This window comes from Fusarium subglutinans (assembly GCF_013396075.1).
Source record: "Fusarium subglutinans strain NRRL 66333 chromosome Unknown NRRL66333_c0000051, whole genome shotgun sequence".
Taxonomy (NCBI): Eukaryota; Fungi; Ascomycota; class Sordariomycetes; order Hypocreales; family Nectriaceae; genus Fusarium; species Fusarium subglutinans.
In genome coordinates this window covers 205,172-224,647 of record NW_023502114.1, presented here as the reverse complement: position 1 = coordinate 224,647, position 19,476 = coordinate 205,172, and the positions used below count along the sequence as shown (strand labels likewise).

At 49.9% G+C, this 19,476-nt stretch overlaps 6 protein-coding genes across 6 annotated transcripts; 3 read left to right on the top strand and 3 right to left on the bottom strand.

Annotated features, from left to right (window-relative positions):
- Positions 1-2,229: 2,229 nt before the first annotated feature.
- FSUBG_5304 (phosphatidylinositol phospholipase C gamma-1) lies at positions 2,230-5,508 on the top strand (the record flags this gene model as incomplete). The annotated part of the gene is made up of 1 exon (XM_036683387.1): positions 2,230-5,508. One exon carries the CDS (start codon positions 2,230-2,232, stop codon positions 5,506-5,508), a length of 3,279 nt encoding a protein of 1,092 aa, XP_036539224.1.
- A 1,568-nt stretch (positions 5,509-7,076) lies between these two features.
- On the top strand, positions 7,077-7,748 carry FSUBG_5303 (metal dependent phosphohydrolase; the record flags this gene model as incomplete). Its single annotated transcript, XM_036683386.1, has 1 exon — positions 7,077-7,748. The coding sequence occupies one exon, from the start codon at positions 7,077-7,079 to the stop codon at positions 7,746-7,748; it is 672 nt and encodes a 223-aa protein (XP_036539223.1).
- Positions 7,749-8,208: 460 nt separating this feature from the next.
- On the bottom strand, positions 8,209-9,726 carry FSUBG_5302 (Palmitoyltransferase PFA3; the record flags this gene model as incomplete). Its single annotated transcript, XM_036683385.1, has 1 exon — positions 8,209-9,726. One exon carries the CDS (start codon positions 9,724-9,726, stop codon positions 8,209-8,211), a length of 1,518 nt encoding a protein of 505 aa, XP_036539222.1.
- Positions 9,727-10,564: 838 nt separating this feature from the next.
- Positions 10,565-11,754, bottom strand: FSUBG_5301 (palmitoyltransferase PFA3; the record flags this gene model as incomplete). The annotated part of the gene is made up of 2 exons (XM_036683384.1): positions 10,565-11,494; positions 11,545-11,754. 2 exons carry the CDS (start codon positions 11,752-11,754, stop codon positions 10,565-10,567), a joined length of 1,140 nt encoding a protein of 379 aa, XP_036539221.1.
- Positions 11,755-12,529: 775 nt separating this feature from the next.
- On the bottom strand, positions 12,530-14,437 carry FSUBG_5300 (transcription factor tau subunit sfc1; the record flags this gene model as incomplete). The annotated part of the gene is made up of 3 exons (XM_036683383.1): positions 12,530-13,710; positions 13,757-14,171; positions 14,222-14,437. 3 exons carry the CDS (start codon positions 14,435-14,437, stop codon positions 12,530-12,532), a joined length of 1,812 nt encoding a protein of 603 aa, XP_036539220.1.
- Positions 14,438-16,625: 2,188 nt separating this feature from the next.
- FSUBG_5299 (B56-delta regulatory subunit of phosphatase 2A) lies at positions 16,626-18,812 on the top strand (the record flags this gene model as incomplete). Its single annotated transcript, XM_036683380.1, has 5 exons — positions 16,626-16,649; positions 16,705-17,043; positions 17,105-18,061; positions 18,107-18,405; positions 18,452-18,812. 5 exons carry the CDS (start codon positions 16,626-16,628, stop codon positions 18,810-18,812), a joined length of 1,980 nt encoding a protein of 659 aa, XP_036539219.1.
- Between the last annotated feature and the right edge of the window lie 664 nt (positions 18,813-19,476).

Here is a 19,476-nt window from a genome sequence, read left to right as displayed (position 1 = left end):
CTGTATGTACAATACAGGCCCCAGTATCGTTGGATGCTGGTCCCATCAAATCAATGGTTCAATCAATCACTTTACTCCGTACTCACTCTGGTCATCACCCTGCCTGTCTCTGCCCAGACTCCTCTCCTGAGTTGCACATTGGAGATTGACAGCGGATCAATATGAGGAGAGGTGTAGATAGAGTGAGTACATAATATACTGTATGTTGTATCTGTCTGTTACAGGGACGAGCACGGGCACACAGGCACAGGTACAGGTTGTGACTGAGACCTTAGTGGGCTGTTAGGACTACGCTTAGTGAAGCTCACACAGACGTTTTCGACTCGGTCAACGCAGTGGAGGCCAGCAGGCACCGCTATACAGCGCAGCAGACGAGGCCCTACTAGGTCAGCAGGTAAGGTACCTTCAGGCATTAACCTCAGCACAGGCTACAACGCAGCACAGACTGTAGTACTGACACTGACACTGCCAGAAGATCAGCTCGTGTCAAGTGTCAAGTAGAGATGCTCCAAATAAAGAAAAAACCGTCTTGGCTGGTCACCCCTCCGCCATAATTTCCCGGCCCCAGGACAGCCCAAGTAGACACCCCCAAGTCACAGAGAGAGAGCGAGAGAGAGCCCAACGGAACCGTAACAGCAACCGCCCAGGCTCTGGCTCTGACTCTGGCTCAGCGCACCGCCGCCGCATACAAGTTAAGACTCTTCCGCTGCCCGCGTCAAAGCACCAGCAGCTTCCATTCAGTCTCTTCTATTCTGTGATCTAGCTTTCTTGACGTTAGCTCTCTTTTTTCTACAAAGTCTCAAGTCTCGCCCACTCCAACGCGCCAAAAGAGGACGCCATCATACTTTGAAGCTTCTGCCCTCCCTTGCCTTGCCCAGTTCGCTCTACCAAGAGCAGATTGCCCTATTTTTTTTCTCTATCTTTTTTAACCTTCTGGTTCCCGGGCTATCATACAGCCACCGCCCCAAGCTACCTTCCAGTAATACTCAGTTACCTTTTTCCACCACAGGCTAGGTACCTTACTTATTACTACTTGGACTCCCCCCCTTTTCCATCTCAACTATCTTTTCTACCCCTCCCGCTCCACCACCAACTTCCCCATTGACAACCTAACTCACCTCTTTGCCTTTCTCACTTCTTGTCTGTCATAACAATTCACTTTCTTCAAAGAAACCCTTTGACACTCTACTCGAGAGAGACGATTCTTCTACTCCGTCAGCGTTACCCAGACTGCTGCATCACACGCTCGACAACCAAGCGCTGCTCAATTGCAATTCGCCGATCAATTTGCGACAGAGCTGAAATTCCGACTTTGTCGCGTTCCCTTGACGTTGGGTGACTCAGCCAGCTCGACCTCGATCTTCGGACTCCCTTCTTGGACCTGTTACTCAAAGAGCCAGCGGCTCCTTGGGATTGTTATCGTTTCCCATTCGAAATTGCGCCTGATCGAGATCTCCTCTGGAAAAGACCCATTGAACTTTCGGCAGTTTCGGGTTTTATCACATCGACACAAGGAAACCCACCAGGCGCAGGACGTTGTTGGTGTTGACACGCTATTGAAGGAGGTGTTTGTAGCTCAAGCTACCCCAACCTGACCGACCTGTGGTTCTCGACGGACTGCTTCATTCTGTTCTATCACCTGGACCAGTGGTTCTGCGCTGTGCTGCAGCTCTGTGCCTGTCAAAGACGAACGCCCTGTTTTGCTTGATCCAGCGACCCCAAGGCGGCCCCAAAGGAGCCACCTGCATATCCCGCCCTCTGCCAGCTCACCACGCTGCTGCGAACTTGGCACATCATCACGCCTCGGATCGGCCTTGTCAGGACCTACCTAGTCACCCGCGTGTTGCTCAGCATCACTACCCTCGTGTGGTCCACTTAGCAACACCACAGGCTTCTTGCGTCCCTGCATCTGCATTCATTACGTGCGGTCGACACTGCCCTGGCTCTTCTGGCATCCTACTTCACACTGGCTGCACCCCAGAGTGACAGCTGCTCCACGAGGGATCGGCTTCCGCAGCCTCTTCCCCGCAATTCGCGTCTCTTATCGTTACCCCCAGGCCAGACGTCCCACCATGGCTCCCCATTCTGACTGAGCTTTTATATACGTCGATGCAACCTTCGAATGCGACCTTTCTCGCCCTTATAGTGTAATCACAACTCAGCACGACCATGTCTTTCATCTCTGATTCAGACTCAAAATCCACATTAACAATTCACAACCTATCCGAAATGTCCTCATTAACACGCTCTCAACTAGGTCAGGTCCAGACAGCCTTTCCTTCACAAACACAACCAGTCCCCATTCCCATGTCAGCTATCAGTGCTTCATCAGGAGCTTCAAACTCACAAGAAGGCTCGCCACTCATGTCTCCCGATGCTGCTGTTCTAACTACATACTCCTCCGTCCAGCCATCGCCTGAGCCCATGCGAGGTAGGGAGGAGGAGGTATTTCCTTCAAGCTTCCAGCTGCCCGAATCTGTGCTGTCCCGGAAGACAAGCACAAACTCTCTTGGATACAATGCCATGTCGGAAGTCACCAACAACAGCAAAGGAGGTCTTATTCGCCGATTCTCAAACCGAGCCCATCGATTCACTGGTAGAAGACGACCATCTTCTGGCGCCCCTGCCAGTCGTGACGGAAGTGTTGGCCCCAGCATTCTCAGACGCCGAAGTGACAGCAACGCTACAGCCCCCCAGGAGAACAGCGCCTTGACGGATACCGATGAGGAGCCTGAGAACGCTGACGACTGCATCTCCATGGTTGGACTTGATGGTGCTACCAACACCTCATCCGCCAACAGCACTCACGGATCCATCAGCGCAAGTGCTGGAGCCATGGCTGGCCCAGTGCTTCCGGCCGAGCTTCGCAATGGATGTCCAGTGAGAAAGGTTTCGAAGAAGAGCCGACCTAAGAGAATCAACCTTGTGTACGAGACCGAATCCAACAAGCTTTCCTGGGATGCCACCCGCCCTCAAAAGTCTCTCCATGTCGATGAAATTAGAGAGATTCGAACAGGTTCAGATATCCAACAGTACATAATCGACTACGGCCTGGGCGAGGAGGCAGCCAAGTACAGCGACAAGTGGTTTACTATTATTTACACAGTTCCCGATAACTCGAAAACAAGATTTCTGCACATTGTCACAGACAACACTAAGAGCTTGTCGCTTTGGACAGAATTCCTGGACGCTATGTTGAGATACCGTCAAGAACTTATGACATCGTTGATGGCATTCAACGATCGTGCTGTTGCCCAGTATTGGCAAACAGAGATGGCCAAGGAGTTTGGTGACCAGATTCGCAGCCCCGTGCAAGAGGAGATGAATATTGCCGGAGTGAAGCGTGTGTGCCAAAACCTTCACATTTACAGTTCACAAGCGACCCTAGAAGTCAACTTTCACTTGTCTGATTCGCGACGACGACAAAAACTAAACTTTAGGGAGTTCAAAGACTTCGTTCGTCGCATGAAGCAAAGGACCGACGTTCAACGAATTATCCGTGGCTTTGCCGCCAACCCCGAGCTCGGTCTTACCTCGACAGAGTTTCTCACCTTTCTCCGCGACGTCCAGGGCGAGGATGTTGATTCTAATCGCGTTACCTGGGAGAAGCTGTTCTCTCGGTTTTGCCGACAGTACCGCAATGCTGAGGCCGATCTTCAAGAAAACGCCGAGATTATGTCCGAAGCCGCCTTTGTTGGTTTCTTGACGTCAGAGCATAACGATGTGATTCAACCCGAGCCTCAAAACATTGTCCTGGACCGCCCGATGAATGAATATTTCATTTCAAGTTCCCACAACACCTACCTCCTCGGTCGTCAGGTTGCTGGTCAGTCTAGCGTCGAGGGCTACATCTCAGCTCTTGTCCGGGGATGCCGATGTGTTGAGGTCGACTGCTGGGACGGCTACAACGGCCAGCCCGAAGTTAATCATGGGCGCACAATGACGACTTCAATCAGCTTCAAGGAGGTTATGACCACCATCAACAAATACGCTTTCGTCAAGTCCAAGTACCCTCTTTGGATTTCGCTCGAGGTCCACTGCAGCCCGGCTCAACAGGCGACAATGACAGAGATCATCAAGGAATGCTTCGGTGCACGATTGGTCACAGAGACTTTGGAGGCGTTCCCCGATAAGCTTCCTACCCCTTCTGAGCTTATGGAACGTGTCCTCATCAAGGTCAAGAAGCCTCAGATTAAGGAAGAGCCTGTATCCGTCGGTAATGACTTTCGTGGCCGACGAAGGGGTAACAGCCTCAACTCCCCCATGATGCGACCCTCGGCTCCCGATGGCACTCCTTTGATGCCATCCCAGTCCCTTCCCCAGAGCCCTATGTTGACACCCAGCCACTCCTCGCGAAGATTGGTCAGCAAGACCCGTGTCAACACCATCACCGAGGGCCGTGTTCAGGATATGATGAGCAGCAGCACTAGCGACAACGAGAGCGCAGGTGAACAGCCAGCCAAGAAGGCCCCCAACAAGACTGTCAAGGTCCTCGGTGAACTGGGTGTCTACTGTGCTGGTGTCAAGTTCTCTGGCTTTGACACAGTGGACGCAAAGCAGTACAACCACATCTTCTCCTTCATGGAGTCTAGCTTTGCCAAGCACTCCCGCGCCAAAGATCAGAAGATGGCACTTGATATCCACAACATGCGCTACATGATGCGCGTCTACCCCGACCGAACCCGCATCACCTCCAACAACTTCGATCCCCTTATCTACTGGCGACGCGGTGTCCAGATGGCCGCTCTCAACTGGCAGACATTTGACCTCGGAATGCAGCTCAACCGTGCCATGTTCGATGGCAAGGATGCTTCTGGCTACGTATTGAAGCCGGCTGAGCTCCGAGACATTCAAGTTCTTCCCTACAACTCCGACATTGCCGAGGGCAAGAAGGAGCGAAGTGTTGTCTCATTCAGCATTGATGTCATCTCTGCCCAACAGCTGATGCGACCTGCCAACCTCCCCACCAACAAGTCTATGGACCCCTACGTGGAGATCGAGATCTTCCACGCCAACGACAAGCGCGACAAGAAGGAGGCTGATTCTAACTTGGTCATGGAGCACGACTCGCCCCTCAAAGTCCAGACTGAGGTTATCCGCGAGAACGGCTTCAACCCCATGTTTGACAAGCAGTTCAAGTTCAAGGTTACCACCAAGCATCCTGACCTTATCTTTGTTCGCTGGTCGGTCAAGCTCTCCAACGATGGCGAGAGCTACAATGAGCGCCCTGCCGTCGCTACTTACACCGCCAAACTCACCAACCTCAAGCAGGGTTACCGCACCCTGCCTCTGCTCAACCATGCTGGGGACCAGTACCTTTTCTCTAAGCTCTTCTGCAAGATCAAGGTCGACTCGGTCCAGAAGATGTTGATCGACGCTCCTCGCCGCACCCAAGACGGAAACAAGCTCAATCGTCTTGGTGGCAAGGTCTTCAGCCGAATCAACACCAGCCCTAAAAGTACTATTGAAAAGTCTAGCTCCGAGAAGACGAGCTTTGACAGCTATTGATTTCCAACTGAGTCACATCTCATCTGTACGAACACTTTTTTCAACCTTCTTGGATATAATTCTTTTTTACCATTCACTTCTCGATCGATCGATACTGAGCCTGACGAAGCTGGATCTGGACGCTACTTAAGTCTGATATCGACAATGATCTTGGGCAAAGGATATCCGAAGCCATCTATGATGTTGGTCACATCTTTATTCCATGGTCCCAGGAGGATCCTGGCGCGACACGCGATGGGACTGAAGGAATCTGTGACTTGATGGATGGAGCCTGCGCCATTACTGTTTGCTTTGTTTGTTTTATTTTCTCTTCTTTTCATTTATTCAAGGCAGGGTTGAAGCGTTTGAATAACCCTTTTAACAGTACCCTCTGGTACACGACGATTTCCTTAAAAATACGGCGCATGAAAAAAACAGTTAAAGATGGACAAATACCCCCTTTAGCGTGGACGGTGTTGGTCATTATTGGGATTCTATGTTTATATTATTTTTATTATCGAGGCATTGAAGCTGCCTCGATGGATCAAAGGAACAGGACGGGAATGAAAAGGAGTCTGCATACACCACGCTTGGCCGTGATTTGGGAGCGTCAGGGAAACTTGCATTGCACAGGGGAATACCGGAATTCACGTATTATAGATCGGCACATGGCAGGGGAGCCAAACACTTGGGAAATATCTCTTTTCTGCTGAAAGCACTCTCACTTTACTTGGCCCACAATATTTCTCTCATCTCTTGACTCTCTTGTTGATTCTGCTACAATCTGATGTCATCAATGTCACCTGGCACGGAAGACGAGATGATAGGAAGAAGGTTATTGCACGGGCATAAGGGAGGATGGAATGGCTGGTGGAGAAGATGGAGATATCCCTCACTTTTTGAGGCCTCTGAGATGGGACAATGGATCGACATAGGGAAATCATGATATACACATACCGGTGGCTCACGCTACGATAAACAAAACAAACAAACTACTGGGCCACCCCTTCAACCTGGGGATAGGCGATAGTGCTCCCTTCGCCCCTTTGTGGAACAGGTCTTCTTGGGCCTGACTCAAGGGCGAAGAGGGGAATAATGAGAAATGAACCATTTTACAAACACACGAATCTCTGATCAACTCTGTGACTCGCATTCTCGTATTATTATCCTTGTTCCTTAACTGAATAGCTATAAACTAATCTCCACAAGTTCAATTTCCTAATCCCAGCGACGAAACCGCCTCGTTCTTATTTTATGGTTCTCACTAAAAGGCGCTCGTTCCATATTCGTCTCGTCTTCCCCGCAGGGTCCCCCCCTCTCCAATACTGATCTTTCAAGATCGTCGCTGGGGGGTGTGCGTCGTTGAGAAGAGGATGTCGTATGGAATGAGAATGAGGCTATTCTGAGTTTCTGGGAGAGGGGGTTGGATAGTGGAGTTGAAGATGTCATTTCAGCTCATACGTTGCGAGCTTTGTAAGCGTTCACGTCAACCCCGCTTGGATATGGACAAGAAGAGACTTGGGATGTTAGCTTCATCTCAAAGCGTAGTATTTGTAACGTTCCTTCATGAATATCGTCTGAGAGTCATGATGAGCGACATAAGCCCCCTTGTACTGGAAAAGATACCTCAGACTCATACTTGTCTGTCAGGTCTTGAACTCGCCAGGGATGCTTTGCCTATCCCTATCTTGAATCATTCTCTTCGAGTCTATCTTCTAGCTCGGTATATCGCCGACAAAGAAGACTCTCCCTTCAAGTCCGAAGATCAGAGTCCACTTCTCTTTGTAGCAGCCATTCATCATGATATCGGAGCAAGCCATCTCTATAATGGAGAGCAACGCCTTCAGATCTGCTCTGCGGACTGCGCAAAGACCCATCTCGTCAACAGCGGCTATTCTGAAGCTGCGTCACATCAAGTCTGGACTGCTATCGCAGTGCATACGTCACCAGGCATAGCAGAGCGAATAGATCCCTTGTCCCGTCTCATACGCCTCGGCGTGCTGTCTGACTTTGGATCGAAAGATTACAGGGCAAGTCTAGGCGTTGACGAATACTACACCGAGATCGAAAAGCTTCTGCCGAGATTAGATGCAGAGAAGTGCCTAGGTGACGCAGTTGTCAGTCAAGCGAAGGAGATACCACACGTGGATAGTCTCACTTGGTCAAATGACGCCAAGTTCCCTGCTGCGAGCTGGCCTGGGATACTCCTGCGGGCATATGCCGAGAACCCAGGGCATGACGGCGTCAATCCTGCGTTCTGAAACACGCCAAAGTTCTCGGTTGACAGGCGATATCATCGCCGTAGGGAGTGAGATTGGCGGTGTAACTCTTTTTTTCTGAAAGTGACACAGTGATGGTCAAGGGGTGTTGGTGTTGTAGATCTCATAAACGTGGACGATCTCAACTCGGCAGTTTTAGACTAATCACACAAGTCACGCTTGGCAAAAGAGTAGATCTATAGTAGATATACACCCGTGGATCTTTAGGAAAGGGTACAAGTCAAAATAATATTGGATATCAGATCATACACCATCGACTAAAACTCCGCCAAAACTTATTGGATAAAAGGTAATCTGTACGAGAATGACAATAACAATATGATGATCGAACATGAAAATAAAAGAATAGAACACAAAACTCCTCATCTCGTGACAAGAAACGTTAAACGTCGAGGAACCTCATTCATTTCATTCGCTTTCGAAAACACAACTCTCCAATTTTCTAATCCACACCTTCGTCTTGAAACTTTGGTGTCCCTGAACGGCTGATATTGCTCGGTGTTCTGCTAAGGGGACTGCTCTGTGAGCTTCCCTTTCGAAGCATGCCGCTCGCTCCGCCGCGGCCCCAGTTACCATTAGTAACGACTTCAAGGGCGCGAGCCTCAGCGTCGTCACGACGTTGAGCTTCTGATGTGAAGCCTGGACTTAACTTGCCGTTTTCTGGCTCTGGGTTATTCGTGTCGATGAAGCCATCGTCGTCATCACTGTCCAAGTCTGCAAGCTCGTCGTCCACTGTTCGGCCTCGAGGACTGAGTCGACTCATGGGTACATCTTGTGTGGCGTCGGCATAAAGGTTAGGGTCACGGCCCAGAACCCGATCAGCCTTACTCATCGTCTTGGGTCCTGCGAGCTTCGGTCCTGGGGTGAAATGCCGTCCTGCACCTGTAGGTCGTTCGGGAACATCAGGAATACCATCTGGGGATCCCCAACCGGCGTTAACCTCGCGGGCTCGTTGTTGTTCTCGCTCAGCTTTGAGTCGGTCCCGCGCTTCAAGCCATTTGCTGCTAGCTTCCCATGTCCAGCCATCTCCTGTTGTGTTGGACACAGGGAAGAACCAAAGCGCAGGTGTAGGTCCAAACAGATGTAACAAGTTGCGTTTCCAGCCGAGATCAAACACATTGGGAAGCTTCTCAGAATCCTGTTCGTCAAGATACTCCTCGTATCGTCTTTGTCGTTGTTCTCGTTCTCGCTGAGCGTACGAAAGTTGAACAGGGTGAGAACCATCAGGGGGATACGACCGTCGCTCTTCGCCCTCTTCAGGTCGAGTGATACCAGGCAGAGCATTTGTGTGAAAGTCGACGAATTGGCGAGCAGCTTCCGGTACATTGTTGGCGGGGTTGTGAGCAGAGTTGTAGGTCTTGCGCAGCGGCGAAAGGTATCGTGTCTTTTCGAGGCACTCGATCGTAGTCTGTCCACAACGAGCCAGATGAATATGCCATCCTGTAAAAGCACCCACAACGAGACCAATAATTCCGCTGATGACGCTCAACATGATAAAGTTGACGGGCAGGAAAGTATCGATGTATTCCTGATCATCCAGCGCCTCGTACCAAACCCACGATCCGCTGACCGCAAATGACCAGAAGCAGAAAACAGTCGTATAAATGAGGAACAGGAGGAATGCCTTGTGGTTGCGCAGGCCGATACACGTTGCTAACCAGGGGCAGTGATGATCCATCTTCAGCACACATCGTCGACATGTCGAGCAGTGGTGCGCACGATCAGGCTTACGAGCCTGGCACTTCTTGCAGAATCGAAACTCGCCGTTACTCTTGACTGTAAAGGAGGTGCCCTGCGGCGTATTTTGTGTAGGAAGGAGTCCATAGCCCATATCGTTCGTCGTCGAGCCAGGAGGTGTAAAGACAGCGGTAGTGTAGCACCAGTTGAGCATAATGTAAAGTACAACGCCTATTATCGAAGAACCGGTGCCTGTAAAGTTGTTAGATGGGAACATGAGCATCGTCGCAGTCCAGACTTGCCTATCCAACTGCTCTTCCTGCTGGCATTACCGATACACACAACCACCCAAACCGCCCATGATGTTAGACCGTAAACGAAAGCCAGTGGAAAGTATGTCGCAAAAGTACAACAGCAACGCTCGACCTTGCGCGCCCATCTCCGAGCTGTCGCCATTGCGCCCGCTTGTATCTTGTCTCTGTAACCTCGAAGCCAGCCCAAACACTATCTCGCTGATCGCTCGTGCAATGAATATTCAGATCTCTATTGGAAACGTCTCGTCATAGCGTTGTTCCAGCGTAGCGAACACAGGGGTATAGTTTAGTCGATCTTGAAGAAGCCGTTATTCGATAGCGGAATCTGGGGAAAGGCCAGAAGAGAAGACAGCAGCAGGCTTTACTGCAAACGCGCAATATCGCAGGGGTCTTTGACGCAAAATACACAAAATTATTAGATGATGAAAGCAAAGTTGAACTGGTGAGATATCCTGAAATTAATTACGGGAGTGTTGTCTACTACTCTCACTGTATTGTATTGGATTAGAGTGAAGCTTAGGTCATCAGGGGCCAATGGGTTCCACATTTAGCTCCGCTCCGGTTCTAAATTTACAACTCCGCCCCTTGAACGCGTAAACCCAACGTGCATCCGCTGCGGCTGCTGTAAGTTGAATCAATGCAATGCTAAGACGAAGCGTTCAAGACCTCACGGCAATGAATAAATATTTGGGCATCATCAATCATTCAGCTACTATCTAAGCTCCGGTAAATTGCCCAGTAGTCTCCCAAGCTCACATCAAACTTGCCAACCTCAAATTCATTCTCCGCAACAATCATTCCGCAAGTCTACCAATGAATCTGCATTCCCGCGTAAGGGTCTCCTCCGTTGGCCTTGGGGTTCTCCTTCTGCTCAACGAGATCTGAGCCAGGGCTAGGGCCTTTGCCAAAAGTCTTTGACGTCTCATAGCGAACGGTACCATCCGGGTGTCTCTCCTTGACATCAACCATGCTGGCTAGAAGCTGGTCCATGTAGGCATTGAACTGCTCCGACTCTCGGATGTGACACTTGCTGCTGTTGGACTCAACATGTTGGGTGATCGAAGCAAGAGACCCAAACGTATTGAGACAGTAGGGGCAGCGGTACTTGCTCGCAGAGTGTGCCTCAGAGGTGAGGTGGGCGATGAGCCCCTTCGCTGTCTTGAACCCCTTGCCACATCTCCCCAAGCGACAGTTGAACTTTTGGGTGTACTCCGAGTAAAAGCGGCCTACGTTGAAGTTGGGATGTTTTGGGTCGAACTCGCTCATGAGCTCGAAGGCAGTTCTGGCGCTGGGAGCAGTGACTTGCTTGAGCTGCTGTTGAGTAGGGCGCTGAGCTGCAGGAGCATCTGGGAACAGATTCTTGCCCTGGTTCCAGCGGTTTTCTTTCTTCTCCTTGACAGGCTGGAGTGCGGTAGAACTAGATTCGCCGAGGCTGGGGAACTGACTCTGCTCAATAGTAAAGGGAGCAGGAATGCTTCCAGTTGACTCCCAGGTAGCATCAGGAAGACCCTTGTCCGCATTCTCGGGCATGTACCTTTCGTAGTTGTTCTTGAGAGGCTCTTGGGTCAGAGCAGTAAGGGCTTTGGAGAATCCCATCTTCTCCTCACGCATGGTCTCAATAGTTCTGGTACTGAGAATGTGACACTCTTTCTCGACGTGAGATACGAGCCCGCCAACTCGAACGAATGGGCCTTTTCCACATCCTGTGCAATAGAGATTCTGTTCCTGGGGGTGATCCTGCGGAGGAGTTAGGAGGGCAATACAGTGGAAGAAGAGATGAAACTAACCTGTTGAATGTGGGCGATTTTGGCGGCTTCGGTGTGAAAGTCACGACTGCAGAACTGGCAGTGAATATGCTTGGGCTTGCCTTGAGCGCTCATCTTTTCTTTGTGATCGTGAAGCTGCTGCCACGTACTGAAGATTCTCTTGCACGGCTCACACCAGAACCTGTTGCTGGTGAGGGTGCCAGACCCCGTTTTATATTCGGAGACCACCATGGCTGATGCGCCATTGGACATGTGTTTGACTGCTGCCATCTTCTGTTTGGTGAAGGGAGAAGTGGAAAGATTGGCGTTTGTCTGTGTGAATGCGGATGGATGCAGATGTGGAAACGGAAAGAGGCAGGAAGAGGGTGAAAACGGGTATTTGTATGCAGGTGAAATCGCAGGCACCAGGGAAACAAGAGCACAGTGACTCACTGTCACTGCGAAGCCCTGCAAACTTTCGGAGTAAGGATGTTAATGTGCTCGCAAAGAGGTGTAAGGAGACAATAAATTTGAGGGGACAATAGGGGGTTGAGATGAATAAGAATGGATCAAGCCAACGAGAAGCCATGGAAGGCGCAATAGCCTCAGAGTCAAACGGCATGCAACGATTTTTCAAGGATCCCAATTGGCAATTCTTCACTTTGAGCTTGATTTCGATACTCGTTTTTACTTCCGTAACGATGCATCCGATGGTTGTCAACACAAAGTTAGATTTCACATTGTCTTCTCCCAAGAGTTCGAAAGCCAAGCGCTGCTCAAACACAGGGTTGATTGGCAAGATTTGCCCATGGGAGCAGGCGAGAAGACAATAGAATGAATTAGTACCTTAGGGGCAAAATGCGGGAGTTCTGAGCAACAAACTGTAATAAAGGTTTGAAAACGTGCTCAATGCACAATTACGACAGGGAGTTGCTTGATGACTGCGTTTCTTCTTTGCCTCCTTAGAGCTAACTGCATTCTGCAATGTTTCTTACTCGATACTGTGTCTGGCTCCCGTATTGACCGCTCATCCATACATCATCTCTCTGTCTATATCCTCGTCCCGCACAGCTGTGATGTCGCCATCATCATCATCCCCTGAATCATCATCATCCGAATCTTCATTTCCGGATCCCATTTCTTCCAATATCCTAGCCTCTTCTTCTCCCCGCTCAGCCGCACGGGTTTCCTCAGCTGGCGCACGCTTCGGTCCTGCGTTTGGGTCTCTAACTCGCACGCTATAGCCTTTGTGCTTGTTCTTCTTTGTGGGTTGACGCCCGCGAAGTTGCGTAAGTTCTTCGTCTGTGAGACGTAGATTAGGCAGAGGGAGGTGGAATGTCGCTTGATTGGATCGCATAGGAGTTTGGTCTCCTGCTTGTAGCGTCATGGCGAAATCTTCTCGTGTAAGGTGTCGATCGAATTGAATGGCAACAAGCTTTGTCTTCATGATGGCTTTGACCTTTGCCCACAGACCTCCGTGATACCATCCACTGCTTGGGTCCCATTCCGGGCGGATAGCAGCATTCTCAAGAAGATCTTTGAGCAGTGGGTCGGTAATATCGCATACTTGCCAAACTTTACCGTCAGTGTGAAAGGTGTCACCGTCAAAAACGTGGCTTTCCGAGAGCTCCTCCAGAAACTCCTTCAATGGGCCCATCTGGACCCTGCGTAGCGATTTCCACGTCTGACCGCGTTGGGCACGCTTCTGCTTAGGAAGCTTAAACATGAGAGTTTGATAGGTTCGATACTTGGGATCGCTTCGTGGATCGATACCATAAGGAACCACACCATCTCTCCATGGCCCTCCCTTGAACTGATAAGCTGCGTAGTTGAGATACTTTTTGAGTTCGTTCCAGTTCTTGAGTTTGCCTCCAAGGTGATTGAGTAGAGACCGCCGTGTCCAAACTGGCCTCTCTTCGAAGGCCGCTTCGAGTTCAGCCATGATTTCCACCATTCTAGGATCTGTCATATCGGGTTCAAGTTGAGGTCCAGCTGGTGCAGGGTCTTCTGCGCCAATGAAATAACCAACTTGCTTCACAGCTGTAGTGTTGACTGTACCGCCATCTTCAGTGGCACGTACGTAAGGGTTCTGTGCGTATTGGTAGTTGAAAGGGAGGCTCATGTGCGTGAACATCGGTGGTGGTAGAATATCGACATTTGGTCCTTTGTCGGTTCCAGGCTGGAACTTAAACTCCTTTATCTTGTCAACTGCAAGCTGTTAGTATTCTGAATAGACTTGGGATCAAAAGCATACCATCTCCGGGGAGGACTTTGTCCACGTATCGTTGTGCAAATGACGATTTGGACATGTCCCAGTAAAAGTCTGCGAGTCCACGAAATCGATGTGTGTTCCGAATAACACCGACTGCTTCGATCTGATACTTGTCGACATTGTCTGCCATTGTTCGACGCAATACTTTGGGGTCGTCTAGTCTGGCATAAGACGAGACTCCGTCATTGTCTTGTGGTTGATCCTCAGCGTCGTTGATTTCAACATCCCCTTCCCATGGTCCATCAGTACCACGCTTGCGCTTACGTCCTGTTCGTTTTGGAACAGTGATTTTCAACACGACATTATGACTGCGGGCATTATGTGACATTATGGGCTTGCAGAACGGTATCTCTGGTGTCAAATAGAGGGGAATCGAGTTTCTCCCTGCATCCATGACCTAAATTCCTATTAGTGGAAGTAGAAGACTGAACTGATATGAGTTCTTACATGTTGAAGATTTGGCACTCGACCGAACGCCTTGACAGTGCGGTCGATGTTTTCAACCACAGCAGGTATTTCTACAGCACCAATGGCGCGAGAAGGAACTGTATATCTGGGAGCTGAATCTGGATGAACCGAATCATTGGCTCTTTCACCATTATCATTCTCTAGTTGAGTATCATCCAGGCTTTCATAGCCGTTTTCATCAGACGAAACCTCCATCTTCGCTGCCAACTGTTATTGTAGTAGTAACATCAAAATAAAAGGCCCGATTTATGATAAAACGAATATTGTTGTATCGTCATGTAAGTTCTGTGGTCGCCCTGTAAACTCTGGGTTGAAAAAACAGCACTGACAAGCTCCAGATCCACACCGAAGCTAACTTTTATGGGAGGAAGACGGTGGCACAACAGACCCAAGAATAGTGACCAATTGGAACTCGCTGATGAGTCGGACTCTGTGCTGATGCTGCCCAAATTAACGGAGGAGAAGAGTCGATGTTGCTGTTGCATTGGATACGCGATGATGATGACTTGACGTGATTCTCACCAGGTGCCCTTGATTTCGCTGTGGCTGGGCATGCGACTTAACGCACTGTGCTTATTGCCTGGAAGCACTGGTCCAGGACAGTGTGATTTTGGTTAACTTCTGTGGCAGTTTCTGGTCTGTGCTTACGACCTGGCTTATCAAACTTCAACGAACCTTGGGTTTGAAAGGCATTGGTATCACGAAGAGAAACGAGGATACGAGAAAAGACCTAAGATCGAAACATCTGCTTAGCTCACGGCTGATATGGTCTGAAACCACACTTTGGCATTCCCATCCTAGCTATGGAATGCTCTAAGTTGTATCCTTTCTCTCACCAGAATTTGCACCTGCATCCCTCCAACAGCACAACAAAACAGGCTTACAATCAGTCAATTACGAGAAATAGAGTATCACTGGCTGATATTCTCCAGTCCAAAGCACATGCTAACGTTCGTCTGATATTGTTTCTTCTAGAACGGACTTTTGAGATTCTGTTTATCTGCGGCTGAACATTCCCATGTTAAATGCCCGACCTCTTACACAGCCTACCTGTAATTTCGGCCGCGTGACTGGTTCAACTCACACCTAGTGGCACTCCAACTGACTCCCTTGCCGCCCACTTCTTGGAAGATCGGTATTCGATGTCCTTTCGGTTTTGATCTTGGAAATAACTATAAACAACATCAAGTGATACAAATAATAGCTAAAAGATAGCCAGGACTAGACGCATTAAAATCAATGTGCCCTAAAATTATAGTAAGCATTGATCCAAGACTCTCCCTAATTACCAGCTCCTACCAAGCATTGGGGTCCATTCAGGAGGGGCACATCCCCCTATGTGCCTCTGCAGCGCCTCTAGTGGTTTCACCGCCCGTTCCTAGTCATCCCAACCAGGGTCAATCCAATTGAGCTCACCAGTGCATGTCTAGGGGATCTGTTAGCGATACCACAGCATCTGCACACTATCACTAACAGCTGGTGATATACTCGAACACCATGACCCGAACCTGACCTCCCTCTCCAATAATCGAAGTGCGTTCCCCCCAACTGGAGCTTCCACCCCCCCGCAAAGCACAATACCTACTCTTCGCCGGCGCCCAACGACAATCACGTCCCGTCCGCTACCTACGACAAGTTTCCGATTTCCTCATCGACGACAACGAGGCTCGAGTCTGAAGCCGCCGTGAGCATCTCGACCACGCCGCGTCCTTGACATTTCTTCTTCTTCGTTCCACCTCCAATTCTACCTTGCTCCTCTCGACCTTTGATCTTACTACGTTTTCTCCTCCCTAAGACAAGAGAGCAGCAGCACCAGGAAGCATCAGCAGAGACCATCCCGGCCGAGCCCCCGTTCCAGTTTCCCACCCTCCTGCGCAAGTGCCAGCCAGCGCCTCAGTCAGTACCAGCGCCCAGCACCGGACTTGATTGCACCTCATCTCGACGCACTGTCGCCCAACACCTGCCTACCAAAGATCTTCAGCTCTGGCTGGTTCAGTGCTTCATCGTTCTTCTCCTGCATGGGATCAATCGTCGCTTTTCGCTTCCCGGGTAGTCTTTTTATACCAGCTGCCCCAGCCTCATTAGCTTAGAAGCTCTCGCACTCGCGGTCTTTGGTCCTCAGCCGGCTCTCGACAGCACCACAACGCTCTCGCCAGGCTGGCCCCTCTACTCTTACCTTGAAATCGACCCCTAACAACGATTATCGACATCCTTCATCGCTACGACGCCTCGATTCATCCATATTGTTGCTTGCGCAGTTGTTATCACACCCTCGACGTCCCTTTGCCCCTGACGTCGTTGCCCCGGTGCCCCACTGCCTCATACAGTTGAGCAGCGGGCGTCTTCAACCGCCCCTCCACACGACACGCTGTTGTCCGACAAGATGAAGCGCTTCAGTCAGAGAGTTGTATGTCACTGTTACTTCGTTCTCTACTAGTTCCGCTCGTACTAATGCCATCTAGCTCTCGCGTGGGAAAGATCCAAATAAGTCTTCTAAGAAGAACAAGGATTCCAAGGATGGTACCGCGTCTCCCTCATCACGGGATTCCAATCAGTCACCCGTACTTACGCCGTCATCCTCTACGTCAACTTTGAACGATCCTAGAAGCAAACCACTGCCACAGAACAATGCTGGACACGGAGTCGAACACGGTAGTGGCTCGCAGCCCTCCAATCTGTCCAATGTAACTCAGGCCGGCAGCACCCCTGATCGCTTCGCAACTGGAGGTGCGTCGAGCCCCAACGGCGGAAGTAGCAACTCGAGACTTCCACCAACTGTTGTCATCAGCCCTACACCAGGTGTAAGTTATACTTTTCGCTATCATTCAATCTCGAACTTTAGACTAATCACAATTACCACAGCATGTCCCTCCCCCCGGAGCCGCCGAGACGATGCCACACGATTTGGCCCCTCCAAAGGCAGGACAAAAGTCGCTCTTGATCCATCGAGGAATAGATAACCGCGATGCGATTCCTGAGGGACTCAGAACCCCAAAGAGACAGCATTCTTCACGATTCGATATCTCGGCCCACCGCGAGCTCGAGAAGTTGCCTGGATTCCACGAGGTCCCCCCTAACCGACGACAAGAACTTTTTATGCAAAAGATTGATCAGTGCAACGTCATTTTCGACTTTAACGATGCGAGTGGTGACATGAAGTCCAAGGAGATCAAGAGGCTAGCTTTGCACGAGCTACTGGATTATGTCGCCAACAACCGACAAGTTATCACAGAGCCCATGTACCCCAAGGTTGTCGACATGTTTGCCAAGAACTTGTTCCGTCCGATCCCTCCTCCAATGAACCCTCAAGGCGAGGCTTTCGATCCCGAAGAGGATGAGCCCGTTCTCGAGGTTGCTTGGCCGCATATCCAGGTCGTTTATGAGTTCTTCCTGCGCTTCATTGAGAGTCAGGATTTCAACACCAACATCGCCAAGGCCTACATTGACCACAGCTTTGTCCTTCAGCTTCTCGAGCTCTTTGACTCAGAGGACCCCCGTGAGCGAGACTTCTTGAAGACCACCCTCCATCGCATTTACGGAAAATTCCTAAACCTACGATCCTTTATTCGACGATCAATCAACAATGTCTTCTTTCAATTCACCTACGAAACCGAGCGGTTTAACGGTATTGCCGAGTTGCTCGAGATTCTTGGCTCTATTATTAACGGATTCGCTCTCCCTCTAAAGGAGGAGCACAAGATCTTCTTGACCCGAGTGCTATTGCCGCTGCACAAGCCCAAGAGTCTGAGCATGTACCACCCTCAGCTGGCATACTGTATTGTCCAGTTCTTGGAGAAGGATGCTTCTCTTACAGAAGATGTAAGTTGGAGTTGTTGTTTCTAGACGTTATACTAATCATCCCAGGTGGTTCTGGGACTACTCCGTTACTGGCCCAAGGTCAACAGCACAAAGGAGGTCATGTTCCTCAACGAAGTCGAAGACATCTTTGAGGTCATGGACCCTGCAGAGTTTGCAAAGGTTCAAGAACCTCTGTTCCACCAGCTCGCCAAGTCTGTTGCCAGCCCTCACTTCCAGGTTGCCGAGCGAGCGCTATACTTCTGGAACAACGAGTACTTCTGCAATCTTGTCAGCGACAATGTTGAGATCATTCTGCCCATTATGTTTGCTCCTCTCTACGAGAATTCAAAGGGCCACTGGAACAGGTATGTTACGTTGGACGCTCCGAGGGATCAAGTCTAACTGTTACAGAACGATCCACGGCATGGTTTATAATGCTATGAAGCTTTTCATGGAGATTAACCCACAGTTATTTGATGACTGCTCGCACGACTACACAGAACAGCAGAACAGCGCGGCAGCACGTGAAGCTCTTCGAGAGCGTAAATGGGCTGCTCTGAGCGAGAAGGCCAACCAACAGAGGGAAAGCAATGGCAATGGAACAGCCGATGCCCCATCAGCACAAAACCATGTCAACCCCATGCCTCGTGTAGACGAAGTCGACCCACAAACCGAGGATAATTCGAAGCGCCTCGATTCGCTTAAGTTGCAAGACGGCCGACCCAATCTTCACGAGCGACAGGAATCTGTAGGATCTACACGAAGCCGGTAATCCAAGTTAGCAATCCAACATTCGTCAATGCCTCGAACTTGGATAAGAAAGGGGCGAATCCCTTTTCCGAAGCCGAATGCAGAGGGACACTGGTGGATTCGGATAACGATCATTGCTGCATAGTCGTGTTTGGTGGTGGTATTATGATTATGAGAAGGGATTAGTTTTTCGCGGTTCAATAATGGACTGAAGAACACGCGTACTCGTCATACAGTCGCTTTTACTGGGATTGGGACTGGCCAGTGTGAGCACCGTCGCTATATTTCGCCTTTTGACCCTTCAACCTTCTTTCTTGGTTTGCCCCTCAGCTAGACCACATTCAGGGGGGATTGCTCTGGGGAGGACAAAAGCGTGCAGATATTACAATGCTACTGAGTACCCGCTCTGGCTCTCAAAATGACAAGAAAAGAACGCGTGTTTTTACACTATATTGCCTGTCGTGGCATGATGGGAACCGAGCATTAAAAAAACATGGATGTCTACGCTTCTCGTGTAACTCTTTCGGGCGAATACTTAACTTTGTTCTTTTTCTTCTTTTTTCTTCTTTTGGCTGTCTCACTTTTTTCACCCTTTCGCGACATGGAACCGGGCGCATGGAGGAGCTGTAAGTTCTTCGCTGGTCCCAGGTTTGAGTTGTGTTTTTGTGCTTTTGCTGTGTGTAAAG